The 14,568-nt window shown below is 40.4% G+C and overlaps 1 protein-coding gene across 6 annotated transcripts in view; it reads left to right on the top strand.

Moving 5' to 3' along the window:
• CDC42SE2 (CDC42 small effector 2) overlaps nt 1–7,957 on the top strand; it is a 113,859-nt gene extending 105,902 nt beyond the window's left edge. For 4 of the 6 annotated variants that reach the window (XM_028103434.2, XM_028103437.2, XM_088023250.1 and 1 more), the window contains 3 exons: nt 2,479–2,580; nt 6,046–6,162; nt 6,497–7,957. In XM_028103434.2, coding sequence (XP_027959235.1) covers nt 2,479–2,580; nt 6,046–6,144 — 201 coding nt within the window. In that variant the 3' untranslated portion in view covers nt 6,145–6,162; nt 6,497–7,957. The remainder of the gene's footprint in view (nt 1–2,478; nt 2,581–6,045; nt 6,163–6,496) is intronic. The other 2 variants (XM_028103435.2, XM_028103438.2) reach the window with 2 other exon arrangements.
• Nucleotides 7,958–14,568: the final 6,611 nt, after the last annotated feature.

The raw sequence follows: 14,568 nt of genomic DNA on the forward strand, positions 1-14,568 counted from the left end.
TTGAGTCGGTGCTGAGGGGCACGGAGTCTGAGGTACCTTTAGAGCACCTGAAGTGACAACATACGAGATGAAGGCGGAAGTCCGTGCCTTGTGCTGACAAACAGAAAAACTGGAAAACAGACAAAGGTTCTGGATCCTCTCTTGGTTCACTGACACCTTCTGAACCTGAAATTTTTCTATAATTAGGGAGCAAGGCCCCAAACGAATGATTGAATATTTTTAATTTTTTTTTTAAGATTTGTTTATTTGACACAGAGACAGCGAGAGAGGGAACACAAGCAGGGGGAGTGGGAGAGGGAGAAGCAGGCTTCCCGCGGAGCAGGGAGCCCGATGCGGGGCTCGATCCCAGGACCCTGGGATCGTGACCTGAGCCGAAGGCAGATGCCTAACGACTGAGCCACCCAGGTGCCCCCGAGTGATTGAATTTCTTATCAACCCTTGAAAAAGGGGCTTCAAGTAAATGAATGAGAGTATTTTGCTGTTAGTGTTACAGACGGTAATTCATACAGTCAAGCATTTTGAGAGGGAAAATGAAAACCTGTAATACAAATACTCAAAAGATGAAAAAATGCTGCGGTGATGTCATTTCATAACAGAGCTTCTGAAAAAAATAACTGTAGTTGAAAAATAGTATGTAGCTGCTACTGAAAAAACTGTTCTAGAGCTGGGGTCTCCAAACTACTGCTTGTGGGCCAAATCTAGCCTGCTCCGTGTTTCCATGAGTAAGTGTTCACTGGAATGGAGCTACCCTTGCTTTGTTTATGCATTTGTCCATAGCGACTTTTGTGGCCCAAGGACCATAGTGGAGTTGAAGCTACGACACATGGAATAGCCTATTTACTGTCTTGGTCTGTAAGAAAAAAATTTGTGGATTCCTGAAGATGATCAAGTAAAGTTAGTTTTCAATATAGCAAAACTATAAGAGAAATAAAAATATTGGATAAAAATACCAGAAAATTGGAAGATTATACACACACACACACAAATATAATCCACTGTTCATCTAACAGTGAAACAAATTGCAGAAAGGAACACGAGCGGCATTATAAAAACATAAGAGAAGAAAACTTCTCCAAGATACAGTAAAACCTGTGTTCAGATAGATGCACTGGATGGAGAAACCAATGAACTTGGAGATAGCCCACTGTCTGTCGTTGGGCTGTGAGGATGAACATAAATATTTCTAAGGAAAAACTCGGGCTTCTTTTGGGATCCTGAATGGCAGCCGGAAAAGCTAGAGGACGGTAAAACAATGTATGTTGGCTTCTGAAATTAATGTATGAATTCCCCATTTTGGTGGCTTTGTAGAAAATTGTGTTTTAATCCTGAGGTGCTGTCACTTGGGTCTGTCTTGGTAAGTTTTTAGGATTTATCAGGATTACACCAGCATTTCAGTAGCGGGAGACAACAGTATATTGTTCAAAGGGAAGTAAAGGGGGAGAAGCAGCACTGGTGTTAGGACACTAAGCCAGCAGTGCGGTGTGTTCCTCTCCGCTAGCTCACAGTATCTAAGGGGTCATGGAAAACGTGGGACTGACTGAAGATAACCTTTGTCCCTGGAAGGATCTCATGATCAGTAAAACAGCAGGGTAAGGAACTCCCGCTAATGAGGTGAATGGGCATATTGGTGAGGCAAGGATTACAGCTGGTAGCAGAAGTTACTCCGTACCCTGTAAGAGGTGGTTGTCAGAAATGAGGAGGGGTCGCTAAGCCCCAGCCTAGTAGACTGAGTTGGGGTAGGGTTTCACGCCCAGCCAGCTCAGACCAGAGAAGAGTGAACGGATTGGGACCACATTTCCTCCAAACAGAGCAGGTGATTCATTCTGGGGTGGAATGGTTGTGGGGGTGTAATCTAAGTAAAAACCATCAAAATGTCAGGTTTGTTTTTTTTTTTTAAGATTTTATTTATTTTTTTGACAGCTAGAGAGGGAACACAAGCAGGGGTTGAGGGGCTCCCCACTGAGTCGGGAGCCCGATGTGGGGCTCGATCCCAGGACCCTGGGACCATGAGCAGAGCCGAAGGCAGACGCTTAACCAGCTGAGCCACCCAGGCGTCCCTAATGCCAGTTTGTTAATGATGAAACCTAGAAAGTGATGTTAACATCAAGAGTGCTGTACTCAAATCACACTGTATTCCTTGCTAACAATAAGGGTCAGTGGTGATAATTTTACAGTTATTTTTTTTAAAACAATAAAACCTAAATAGTTATTATACAAATAAGTAGCCAGAGCTAGGCCAAATAATGTATTTTCAGTTCTAAACAATAACTATTGTTTTGCTTTACCAATCATTTTGTGGGTGTGTGTGCATATACCTCTCTTGAGGTAATCCTGATAGTCCCAAGATGTCGGGATCCTGATGTCCTGGGGAAATCATATTATGGTCATTAAAATCATTCATCCGTAGTAAATAAATCCAACAGAGTAAGTATGTTGCTAATAAAATCATTTCTCAACACATTGTTCCCTGTATTTTAGAAAAGGCGCCGGCGGATTGACCGAAGTATGATTGGAGAGCCAACGAATTTTGTGCACACGGCTCATGTAGGATCGGGAGACCTATTCAGTGGAATGAATTCAGTAAGTGTATTGGTGGAAGATGCAGATGGGGTCTTGGGGCATAGACCTATGTCGCCTGTATGACAGGTACATACATTCTTAAAGATTATACAGTGCTCAGTGAATTTGTAGACACTGAATATAAATACATAACATGAACGTAGAAGAAAATGAGCAATGAAAAATTACTCTCTCCTCTAATTTGCTAAACTATGCATATATTTCTACCTTTCTCCTGAAAAAATACTTAAAAGGTGTTGAGTTTAGAATGATAGCTAACAGCCTTTTGGCTCTCCTGTCTCCTTGAAAAGGGATGTGGATGTCAGCCTGTTAGTAATATTTAATTTCTTTTCTCTTAAATTCATTAAGTTGCCTTCTGCAAACATGTTTATTGCATTTACCTTATAAAAGACTAGCCTTCTCTTGATATTAGAATGTGATTTATTCATAACTAATGTAAATACTTGTGTGTATTTGCTCTTTTATAGAGATTTCAGTGAATTCCAAAACACACTTTAGATTTACTCCCTTGAACTCGTTTACTCCTTAATTTTCATCTAACACAGTGCGCTATAATAGAAGCAGTGACAAGTGAGGGTGTCAGGGCTCTGCCTCGTTTTTGCCCTAAAGTAGTAAGCCACCATGTAGCGGGAGCCTCTTTCCCCCAAATCTAAAGTAAACAGATGTGTCTAAATGATCTCTAAAGCGTTTAGAACCAGAAAGTCAGTAAGGCTTTTATATAGAATACAGAATTATCCATTGTATACTTATTTACTGGACAGAATTAACAAAAGACTTAACAAGAGAGCAGAGACTTTTAAAATAGGTAGATGGATATCCTGGATACGGCAGAGAAGTTTGTCACATCAGTTACTAGGTAAGCAGAGGAATAACATGTGTAGCTTCCTGAAAGGAAACCGCTTGTTTGCTTTAAATCTGTAGGAAAAGTACTTTGTTTTGTTCCACTGCTTTTGTGGAAATGCAAGAGGTGTCAGGTTGCTGTCAAAATACAATTCAGTAGCTTTGTTTCCTGGATCAGCATGAAATGAAAAGAGCAAATGAGAACCTGTGACTTTTGTTAATAGGGTTATTATAATACATACAAGTAGAGCGAATGGCTTCAAATTTATTATATGTGATGAATTTTAATTCAACAAATGTGTTCTTCCCCATTTCACGTTTTTTAAAAACTCCAGAATGGATTAAAATTTTAGTTTTTGGTATTTAACTTTTTAAATACTGTTTTACATACATTTCAGGATTTCTTTTAAAATTCCTATTTGGCGTTTTGTCTGCACAAGGAGCCCTTCATGGATGTAGGGGACTCTTATTGCCATCAGTTTAGCTAGGACTGGAGGACGGTCTCTTGCAGGGCATCCACGTCTGCGTCTTCAGCTGAGCTGGATCCAGACAGGCCCTCCGCTGTTAGTAGATCTACCTGCCGAGTCCAGGCAGCCTGCTCGGCTTACGGAATAGGTGTTTTTATGAAGTGTTTGAGCTCATTAGAACCCAGTGCGTCTCTGATAGGTTTTCTGTTTGTGCGGTGACGCGCAGCCTCTGACTCACCCATGTCCCCACGGTGCTGCTTGAGGCACTTGCGTTAGGTTCAGTGGGTTCAGTGTTACATAATCCCCGCGTTTCCTGCAAGTTACATTAGTGGAGAGATGTAACTGGTATGAGTCTGATTTGGTGAGAGAACTCCTCTCCTGTGCAGTAATAGTATTGCACAGAGTGAGACAAAACCTAAATGTTGTTTATCCACAGAAGTAGCTTGCCTTAAGTTAGTCTGTCCTAAGAACTGAGCCCCTTGTATGAGGTACCTGGCTCGATGCAGATGGGACAGCCTTGCCACACTGGATTCCTGAACGGGCAGATGACTTGGGAGTTTCTCTTTTCCTGTAAACACACTGTTCTTCCCAAATTACCTTTCATATTAACTTCTTACTAGAAAAGGATCCCATGGCTCTTTTAGTAATAGCCTTATTGTGTTAAAATATAATATATACACAGTCAAAAGTAATCCATTAGAAAATCCAAATTCTATAGTTTGAAATTGAGCCATTGACTTTTGGAGGAAAACCAGTTTTTTTCTTGCTTAGTATCAGCATGACATTATGAATGCACTATGTAAAAACACAAAAATGTTACTTTTTATAAACAGCCCTGATATATCTAGAAAAGGTAACATGTTAGGTGGGAAATTTTTGGTATCTGGGTAAAATCAAGTTTGTGCCACAAAACAGGTTACCTGAAAGGAACAGGAAATGAATTTGAACTGATAGCTTATGCTTGTAGCCTTCTCAGACTGAGCAAGGTTGCTGAAAATAAATAGGCCTATAGATTTCAGGTGTTTTTTAATACTTTTAACTGAAGTAGTCATTTGAGTAATGTGAATATAGCTAAGGCCAGAACACACGGATATCACTAGAGTGAGATGTTCCACGTAAGATGTTGTCAGTGAAACCCTTCTGGATTTAAAGAAGCTATGCATTTTGTATTTTGCTTTTCTATTAGAATATATTTAAACCTACCTTGCTCAGAAAATAGGCAAACCTTACCTACTTTGCTTAACCGTACTGACTCAGGATCACCATTGAAAACACCTCACGTGTCATATTTTCTATCAAGTGCTCCGTAAGTATTTAAGTAGATTAAGTAATGGATGTTGTTCCCAGCCCCTGCCCCCAGGGAACCATGGACAGCTGAGGGACCTGTTGAGCAGCTTGCCCCTGCTCTGACTCAGCACTGTTAGGTCAGCACCTCCAGCACCTTGTCACGGCCCCGTTTTCTAGCATTCTAGCCTGATTCTCTACTTACAGTCTGCTTCTAGTTGGTATGAACTAAGATTGGAATAATGTTGGTCCACTAAGGGCACTTCTTAGCTTGCCGATAAGTTAATTTGCCTGTTTCCACCAAGTAAGAGAAGAACCTTACAGCCCATCGGAAAATAGCCCTGTTTGGTGGGGAGGAGAGATTATCACGTTAACTGTTTTACAGATCTTTAGAGAGGATAAATACTTAACCCAGAGTTACAATGACTAAATTTGGACTACCCTCCAAGTCTTTTGATTCTTTAAGGCTGTATCAGGTATGTAAATTTTATCACATGGGACTTTAAAAATTTATCTTTGGCTGGTCCAATTTCATTTGTATTTATTTTTGTTTGATTCTAAGTAATGGAGGTGATCAAGAACTGGAGTTGATCTGTATACTTCTGTTTTTGAAATGTTACCAAGTACATTGTGAATTACAAAACAGGTATTTTGTTACTGCTAAGTGGGGAGAGGGAGTTGAGGGCTGAAAAGTGTTTTTAGTAGCCTCACGATTTCCCTAAGGGCGATCAGAAATTTAAGTCTGTAAAAAGAATTTTTTTTTTCTATAGAAAGTATCCTTCTCAAAACTGCTTAGCTAAAACATTGAGGGCCAGAATCAGGGAGTTGTCTTGTCCCTAGTTCTTGACTTGGTTCTGTTTTTGTCTTATTTTAGGTTAGCTCCATTCAGAACCAGATGCAGTCCAAGGGGGGCTACGGGGGTGGGATGTCTGCCAGCGTGCAGATGCAGCTTGTGGATACGAAGGCTGGATAGCCCCGAATCCTGGCTCCCGTGAGTACCTGGGTCATACACTGGAAAAGGCAAACATATTTTACCCTGCTCAGTATTTCACGGGATGGTTGTAGGCACTTTGAATAGTTTTCGGTTGCTCTTTTTCTTACGAAGAACACAGTGCTGTAAGACAACCATGTGGGGAGGAGGCTTTCATTCTTTAAACATGAATGAAATTACTATTTTGAGTATTGGTACTTTGGGGAATGTCGTGTGTAGTGAAGTACCTTTTATGTTTTTTAGACTGCATTATTGATAAATCTTTGAAAACTTTACAAATTAAAGACAACTTAAAAGTGTAAAAATAATTTGGATTTTTCTTTTGGTTTTATAGGTCATTGTGAATTTGTTTTCTCTTTTCACTCTTTAATTTGTTGTTGTGATTCCTTTTCCAATACAAACAAGAAGTGTGATGGCATCTTGTTCACCCTGTTGTGATTCCTCCAGTGAGACGTTCTTGTTCTGCTCTGCAGAAGCTGTCGTCAGATGAACCCTGCATTTCCTTCGACTGGCATGCATGCCTTTGGACTCACGGACTTTGAATCGTGGCTTCATTTTTATCAATTATGGATCTGATCTTAGCATGGTCTTTTTTGTGAATGCTCGCACTATTTTGCATTTTTCTCCCATTTTAAATGTTTCTATTTCCATCTCCAGCCCTCTGCCTTATGAGTTTGTTGGTAAGGTAGGACCTGCTTTTGTTAATTTGTCACCGTTTCTGTATATTTTGGAAGGTAGGACATCCACAAGCACAATGATCATTTTTATTCGTTTGAAACTTGAGCAGAATCGATATCCGCATGCTTTATGAAGTTGCTTTGTCTGGGAGCCCATGGGAGGCCAGAAATGAGTGTTTCTTTGCTGCCGTTAGAGAGGGATTAGCTGTGGCACCGAGTCACGTCAGTTTCACACACACAAAGGTGACCTGTAGCTTATTTTAGAACTAAAATCTGGCATTCATAAGGTGTTCATTTGGTTGTAAATATTCAATATATTTATTCTGAGAGTGAGGACCTGTATTTGTGAACAGGTGTGGTTGTGTATCAGAGTGTTGTGGTGATGCCCTCATCCAGTCTCATTGTGTACTCATTCTGTTTTTACTTGTTATTTTAATATGATGGGATCCATGTGTTTCCACTAACTTAACTCCTGGCTGGTACTACTCACTGCAGAGTCATTGGCCTTTCCATATTCAGACCTGTTTTGGGGCCGTGGAAGTTAACCCAGAGCAATATAATGACTTGGCTGAATCGTTGCCAGTGAAAATCTGTATGGTGATTTGTTAGGACATTGGTGAGAAACCATTGCTCAGGCTCCAAAATGTTTATTCTTCATAAATTATGTGTATTTCAGATATTTCTGTAAGTACTTTCCCTTCTTTCTGAGGGCGTGGTGTATGTATTCTCATTAAAATGTTTAAATCCTCTGTCCAATACAGTCCTAACTACATTTAGGATTAATATTTTATGCAGCAAGTGGGACTTAGATGAAAATGTAGACAGCTAAGAAATTTGGTGAATAATTCTTTTCTTCGCATCTTAGTCCCAGGTTCTTACGAACCAGGTAACTGGATAAATAGCTTATATAGGCAAACCAGGAGAGTAGTGCTTCCGAATAGAGTGCTTGTATTTCTACAGTTGGAGGCTTCATAGGTGTCAGTCCCAGAGAGAATCTGTCAAGGAAATATTCATGCTTAGTAATTGAAAAACAGGCAGTTTGCAGTTTAATTTACTGTGTGGATACTGCGTTCTGGGATTGGGATTTGCTGAGGACCCATGTCGTTTTTTTTTTTTTTCAGCCAGAGTCTGTGTCCTGCCACGGACACTGCTTTGTACAAGGTCTTACAAGACAGATTGGATTTTCTGGGCCTTGTCCATAGTGATGCCCTTTAGTCTGTTTTGACTTTTAAAAGTAGTAGAACTTTCATACTTGTCCTATAACTCCTGGATTCACAATACAGAGAGCCCTGCTCCTTTTTCTTGAACTCACTTGATTTTACTTCTGTGTGGACCAAATACTCCAGTGAGTACTGGAGCGTACCTCCATGGTAAGAGCGTGTAACTGACCTACAGTAGCCACACTGTGTGCAAGAACAGATGCCAAGGAAGGTGCCAATAAATGCAAGAAGAAATGACAAAAAATTTTAATATACTAACCTTGGACACATTTTTTAGGGAGGCTTTTGAAGAGTGTGAAGGGTGGCAGTTTCCCCACATCATCCGCAGATTGTAACTCTTGGGCCATGTGTCTCATTTTAAAATTGAATCTAAATAAATAGGATTGACTGTTAGTACTACATGCTAACATTTAGCACGGAAAACTGAATGAAGGTTTAACCAATGCCCTGGATTCTGTTAGTGATCTGCAGTCTATAAAAGAGGTGCTTTCCCATGATGTAGGCGTGAAGTGGTGCCAATAAGAAAAGTTCACTATGGTGATTGGGTTCAGCATTTCCAATGCAGCATTATCTCGCCTTTAAAGATATTTTGTGAGTATATATTAGCTTTCACTTTTGTTATTAAATTATAGCAGTTTCATTATAGAGAGCAAGTTTGCCTTGATTTTGTTTAAAATGACTTCTGCTCAGCACCCAGAAGATAAAATTGACATATTTTTATAATATAAGCATACTTTTTTTGTACATTGTGTTCATTCAGTGTTGGCTTGTAGATATTAAAAGAAAGTATTGATTTTGATTGAATAAATGTTTTCTTTCCATCCTGGTTTGGTTTTTCCTTTCAACTAGAATTCACTTAGAGCATATTTTTAAGTATGCTTGTATTTTTAAGATTACTGTCATGCACAAACCATCACTTTTTAAAAGCTGTAAGCTACTGTATTGGGCAATCACGGACCATTTCCCACATGACAGCAAGTTTGCAGGCAGGTGACAGTTGGGGTTGTCACAATTTGAGGAAAGGGGGACTGCTAACCATCTGTGGTGCAGAGGACAGCACCCCCCCCCCCAAATCCCCAAACGTCACAGTTGAGAAAGACTACGTATATACACACCAAATACATCCAGTTAGAAACTCCTCACTGTGTTGGACCTTGTGCATAGGTCCGTTAGGTTTGGCTGTATCATGAAGGCTGTATCATGAAATGTGCCAAGGTTGGTTGGTTCTAAAGTAGAAATGCCAGTGAGAAAAATAGTATTTCAAGAAATTTTCTTAACTTTTGTCCTCATTTCATGGCCTAAGACTCTGAGGTAATTGGGTTAAGATGAAGTTCTTTCCACTATTGATAAAATAGAAACAATAAGGCATCCTAATTAAAGTACCTGAAGAAACTGAAGGTGGTTTATCAGAAATTCTATTTTGAGCACGTGTTCAAAGGACATGAATAAAAGGTGCAAGGGTTCATAAGTTTATCTGTTTTTATAGATTTATCCTACCTTTTTGTGCTTTAGAGATATAGTTGGGAATTTGCTAAAACTCGTGGAAATGCAAAAATCTACAAAACCGACAGGAAGGAAATTATTTACCCTCTGCTTAAAATATGCTTTGAGCACACTGCAAAGAAAACAATTGAAATGTTACCTTCGGTTTACTGTCTCCAGTAACAACTCCTGTTGATGTGACTTTACATTCACTTTTCATTTTTATGAGGTTTTCAGTGCTTTCCACCAGGTAGCTACAGCCTCTGGGCTGCTTGGGACCCCATCCTCATCCCCCAGTCTCAACCATTTCTATCTGCCCCTTGATGCCCAAAGGAAAGAAGTTCCTACCAGAATAAGGAGAGCCAGATGTTTGCTCTGAAGCCTCACAAGCAGCGGGGAGGGGGTGCGGTCCTGGCATGGAATGCTGGGTGATGCTAGTCGGACAGGAAGGTGACGGCAGCAGAGCGAAGACACTGGCCAACTCCAACCCATGCTCCACGGAAGCCTTTACAGTTCACGGGGGGTGGGGGAAGCTTTAGATCGAAAAACGCACTGATCGCTGCTTTGGGGGCACAGAAAGGACCCCCCCAAGCAAGGGTCTTTAAAAATTTGGGGGTTTGGTCCTTTCAAGGAACGGCAAGTAAGATTATTCTTTAAAAATCCTCAGAGCTTCACCTGGTCACCTTTTTCTTAATTTATTAATTGCAGCTGCCTCAGTGCATCTATCCTTTAGACGTCTGGGCCTTTCAAATTTTGGAGCCAGCTGATTCTTTCTTTACATCAGACCCCGACTGTGTTCAGCAGACCGCTCAGGCACGGCCCACAGACATTTTTGTTGCAGTTTCTGGGTATCTTTATCATTGTTTCCCTGTTCAGGAACAGCACAGACAAGAGGTAAGAATCATCGTTGCTGCTTTGAGCACAGCCACCCAGATTCCAAATTCCAAACAATGTAATTTTTGGGTTTTTCAAAAATTTCTGCAGGTTTTGCTTATATCTAATTTTTGCTGCTTGGATAGTGTCTTTGTTGGGGCTCTTGTGGCAAAATACACCAGACCAGGAGAAGTTGACTTCTCCTAGTTCTGGAGGCTGGAAGTCCACGATCAGGTAGCCAGTGTGGTCATCACGTGAGGGGCCCCTTCCAGGCTGCAGACTCCCCAGATCTTCATGTGCTGAAGGGGCCAGGAATCTCCTCATAGGGCATCTCTTCGTGAGTGACACCCTCATGACCCTGTCACACACCTCCCGGTCACCTCAGCCTCCTGATACCATCACCTTCAGGAGTTAGCAGTCTGATACTCCTCAAGGAGACTAACCTGACATTTCAAAAAAAACCAGCCTGCGAGGTCATCTGAGGGATGAGAAGTTAAAGGAAATGGAGGATTCCAGTGCTTCAACCTGTGCGAGGAAAATGCTCTGAAGGGGAGGGAATATCAAAAAGAAATGCTCTCTTCAAGCTTTGTGTTTTGAGATTTCAAAAAACTTTATCATTTATACTTTCCCACTTCACAGCCTGTTCAATAAACCTTTTGTTCGGAAGACTTGTATCCAGGTTTGGGAAATTATTTCTCTGATTATTTCTTCTGAGGATTATCAGATTTCTGAGTAGCAACAGTGAGCTCTAGAAGATAATGGAGCACCTTACTCATACTGGTGAGACACAATTATTTTGAACGAGTGTATTCTATCTAGAGCCAAACTGTCGAGGAGGGTGAGGTGGCAAAATAAAGACGAACAGGCAAGCAAGCAGTCAGAAACTTTGCCACCACCCTTTCTGAAAATACCTACTGGAGAGTATGCTCTGCAAGAACCAGCAGAACGTGGAGTAGTATGATTGAAAGGTATCTCAGGACTTTGACATCTGAAGCAGACACAGACGGCAATCTATCCAAATGAGAATAGTGGGAAGATTTTAGGAGAATTGGTTCTAAGAACCGTAATTAAATAGGTACCATTTAATAGCTGTTAAGATTTGTGCATTCAGAAATTTTTTCATGAGCATTATGTGCCCAAGGCTCTGTTTACACACTGGGGATAGAGCAGTGAACAAAACAAAGTCCTTTAGGGAGCTTTCACTCTAGTGTTAGGGGTGCAGACAGATGGACATTAAGCCAAACAAATTCTAAAAGAGGTCAGAAAATGAGAAGTGGTCTGGACAGCTGAGGATACTGGAAAAGAGTTGCGTTTTAAAACATCACCGTGCTGAGACCATGGTATGAAACTCAGACGATCTCAGTAATACGGTGACAAAACATACACTGTCAAAAAGCAAAAAGGATAATTCTTGATATTCTAGTATAAAGTAAAAACTTGTCCGAAGGTTAAGACATGATTTTGAGTTAATGACAAGTGTAACTCAAGCTCTTAGAACAACATCAGCCGTGCAATTAAAAGTTTTGAATGAAATTTAAGAAAACTTGAGAGATACAGGTTTAGTGACAAATAATTGCCTGTCTTCAAGAGCCCATAGGTACATCAACACAGGATTCAAATCTTTTAAAATCAAAGCATAAAAGACTACTACTTTCACAGAACATAAAGGACATTTTGGAAAACTTGACCACATTCAGAAGATGGTGGCAGGGAAAAACATGGAGAGCACGAGTGCTAATCTCCTTTATGTACGTACTGGGAGTGCATCAAGTATTTGCCCCTTATGGTTATAAACAACAGTGTTTCATGTCAGTTATATCTCAGTAAAACTAGGAAAAAATTAAGTTCTAAAACAAATGAGGGGCGCCTGGCTGGCTCCATTGGTAAAGCATGCAACTCTTGATCTTGGGGTCGTGAGTTCGAGGCCCATGTTGGATGTAGAGCTTACTTTAAAAAAAAAAAAATTAAATGTAAAAATAAAACCATAACTGGAATGAGGGAAAAGGAAGTCTATTGCAAGCCTCCAATTGTTGTTGCATAAAATCATTTGTAGGATTGTAGGATTCAAAGTTGATGAGTGAAGAAGTGAAACTATGTCTATGTTATTTACAATTAAGGGGGGGGGACCTGCAGAAGCATTCAAAACGCAAAGGCCATGAGTAGGAGTGGAATGTTAGAAGTGGGCATGGAGACTTTTATTTTTCGTGTAATTCCAGTCTATCCTGTTCGGATTTCGTTTTCTTTATACTACCAATTTCTTATTAGTAACATAAAACAAAATAACATTACATTTTAAACAAGTTATTAGAGAGTTGTCTTCAGGGGGATGGCAGAGTAAGAAGCTTCAGGCCCTTGCCCCACTCCAGACACACCAAATAACAGATGGATGAAAAATAGCTTCATGAGAATGCTAGCAACCAGTTAAGCTGCACGAACCAAGCAAACACCTAACAGAAAAGGCCACTCAAAATGGTCAGAAATTTTGAGGCTTTTGGTTGGCCTCTGGTCCCTGTCCTGCCCACGCACTGTTGCGAGGAAACCACCCAATCCTGTTCTCCCTCGGGACTCAAGGTAGAGAATGAAACTTGCTTGTAACTTTCTTACTTGCCTGGGGACTCGTTTGTCTTGCCTGACTCAGAACATTGCTGGAAAGAAGGCAGGCTGGAGGCTGCGGACCACAGGCACGGGCACGGTAGGAGGTGAGAACTGCAGGTGTTCTGAAGATTCATGGATGTCTGGGGACAAGCGATCACAGGCAGAGGAACAGAAAAGAAATTCAAGTCTCCTGGGAACGGGCAGGAATGAGACTCTTATGGAAATGAAGCTACGTAAAAGCAGTTGGTATGTGGGGAACTGGAACAGACGCACACGTGCAGTCCCAGGCAAGATGCAGCCCCAGCAAAGATTCGAGACGACCATGAGCCTTTAAGTTGGGCTGATTAGTGAAGGTCTTCCCTGCATGAACCCAGTCTCTGAAGAGTGGGAGAGGTGGCTGCTTTTTCAAATGTCCAAATCTCAACAAAAGATCACAAGACATAGAAATAACAAAACATGGCTCGTTCAAAGGAACAAAATCTCTAGAAATCAATCTTTAAAAGATGCAGACCTTTGACTTGACGAATTTACAACAAGAGTCTTATGTATGCTCAGTGAGCTAAATGAACATGGACAGATATAAATGTATTTTCTCTTCCTGGTGATTTTAATAGCATTTTCTCTAGCTTACTTTATTGTAGGAATACAGTATAGAATATATATAACACAAAATGTTTTGATTGACTGTTTATGTTGTTGGTAAGGCTTCTGGTCAACAATAGGCTATTAGGAGTTAAGTTTTGGGGGAGTCAAAAGTTATATGTGGACTTCTGACTACATGGGGTGGGGGGTTGTGGTCAGTGCCCCTAACCCCCACGTTGTTCAAGGGGAAACAACATAATCAAATTATCAAAAGTCAAAGAAAGAGAGCCTTAAAGGCAGCAAGAGGAAAGCAATGCAAAAAATTCTCAAAATACTAACTAGAATTCCATAGCACTGTAAAGGATTATGCAGGATGACCAGGTGGGGTGCATTCCTAGAATGCAAGAATGGTTCAATATAAGAAAATGAATCAGTGTAATACACATTTATAGAATGATGGAGGAAAAACCAATATGATTATCAAAGTACAGAGAAAGCATCTGACAAAACAGTTTCACAGTAAAAATACTCAACAAACTATTAATAGAAAAAATATTTGAACAAAATGAAGGCTGTAGATGGAAAGTCCACAGCTAACATACTCAGTGGTGAAAGACTGAAGGCTCTTTCTCTAAGATCAGGAACAAGACTCGGTTGCCTACTTTCACCCTTCTATTGAACAAAATACTGGAATTCCTAGCCACAGCAGTTAGGCAGGCAAAGGAAATGAAGGCATCCCCCATACTAGAAAGGAAGAGGTAAAATTAGCTCTGATCACAGACAGCATGATCTGTTATGTAGAAAGTCCTAAAGATTCCACTAAACAAAAGAAAATGTTAGATAAACTCCGCAAAGCTGCAAATTCAAAATCAACACACAAAAATCAGTTATGATTCTATATGCTAATACTAACAATCTAAAAGGAAATTAAGAAAATTCTGTTTACAATAGTATCAAACAATAAAATACTTAGGAAT

The sequence above is a fragment of the Eumetopias jubatus genome, unplaced genomic scaffold, assembly GCF_037043125.1.
Source record: "Eumetopias jubatus isolate StellerSeaLion01/CBP00866 unplaced genomic scaffold, mEumJub1_p1.0 scaffold_5, whole genome shotgun sequence".
NCBI classification, from domain to species: Eukaryota; Metazoa; Chordata; class Mammalia; order Carnivora; family Otariidae; genus Eumetopias; species Eumetopias jubatus.